Source organism: Brassica oleracea, chromosome C6 (genome assembly GCF_000695525.1).
Source record: "Brassica oleracea var. oleracea cultivar TO1000 chromosome C6, BOL, whole genome shotgun sequence".
Classification (NCBI taxonomy): Eukaryota; Viridiplantae; Streptophyta; class Magnoliopsida; order Brassicales; family Brassicaceae; genus Brassica; species Brassica oleracea.
Genome location: NC_027753.1, coordinates 666,639 through 667,560, shown reverse-complemented (window position 1 = coordinate 667,560; position 922 = coordinate 666,639). Strand labels below are relative to the sequence as shown.

Sequence of the window (922 nt, the reverse complement as noted above, 5' to 3'; positions counted from 1 at the left end):
GCTCAGACTGCTGAGAGCGTCAAGAGGCAACAAGGTACTCTACCTGGGAAAACCGACAAAACCCCTAAGGAGTGCAATGCGGTTGAGTTGAGAAGTGGAAAACAACTGTCTAAGCCGGTAAAGAAGAGGTTCACTGCGGCTGAGAAGGGGAAGCAGAAAGAGTCGGAACAACCACCAACCGATACCCCGACAGCTGAGAAGGAGAGGGAACCAACAGTTGGAACCAATTCGCCAGGACCAGAACAACCAGCTGAGGCTGTCCGCCCGATCCCAGAGCCTGTTCCTGCTCGCGAATACAATCCTAAAGTCCCTTACCCTGTTCCAGCAAAGGCTACTCGTAAGGACCGAGAGGAGCTGAAGTGCAGAAGTATGCTGGAGGACCTAACCGTCCGACTCCCCTTGATGGATGCGATCCAGATGATGCTCTCCATTCGCAGCTTTATGAAGGGATTGATCTCAAGAAAAATATCAGAGGAGAGCGAATTCATGACTGTCTCTAAGGAGTGCAGCGCCGTGCTTCAGAACAGACAGATAAAGAAGCGAGGAGACCCTGGAAAGTTCGTCCTCTCTATCCAGATTGGGAAGACAGTTTTCTCATGCTCCTTGGTTGATCTGGGATCCAGCGTAAACCTCATGCCCTACTCTGTAGCACGACGTCTGGGATACACGCATTTCAAACCAACTAAGATGTCCTTGGTGTTCGCGGATAGATCAGTTAAGTCCCCGGTTGGTATTCTAGAGGATCTCCAAGTAAAAGTCGGGAACACCTCTGTTCCAGCAGACTTCGTAGTTCTAGAGCTGGAAGAGGAATCCAAAGATCCTCTCATATTAGGAAGACCGTTCCTATGTACTGTTGGAGCCATCATTGATGTGCGGCAAGGGAATATTGATCTCAATCTGGGGGACATAGTCATGTAGTTCG

General features: G+C 49.9%; 1 protein-coding gene across 1 annotated transcript in view; it reads left to right on the top strand.

The window, feature by feature from the left end:
* Nucleotides 1–922, top strand: part of LOC106297143 — a 2,137-nt gene that overhangs the window by 857 nt on the left and 358 nt on the right. Inside the window, exon 3 of the mRNA XM_013733425.1 lies at nt 7–909. Within this exon, the coding sequence (XP_013588879.1) occupies nt 7–909 (903 nt within the window). The remainder of the gene's footprint in view (nt 1–6; nt 910–922) is intronic.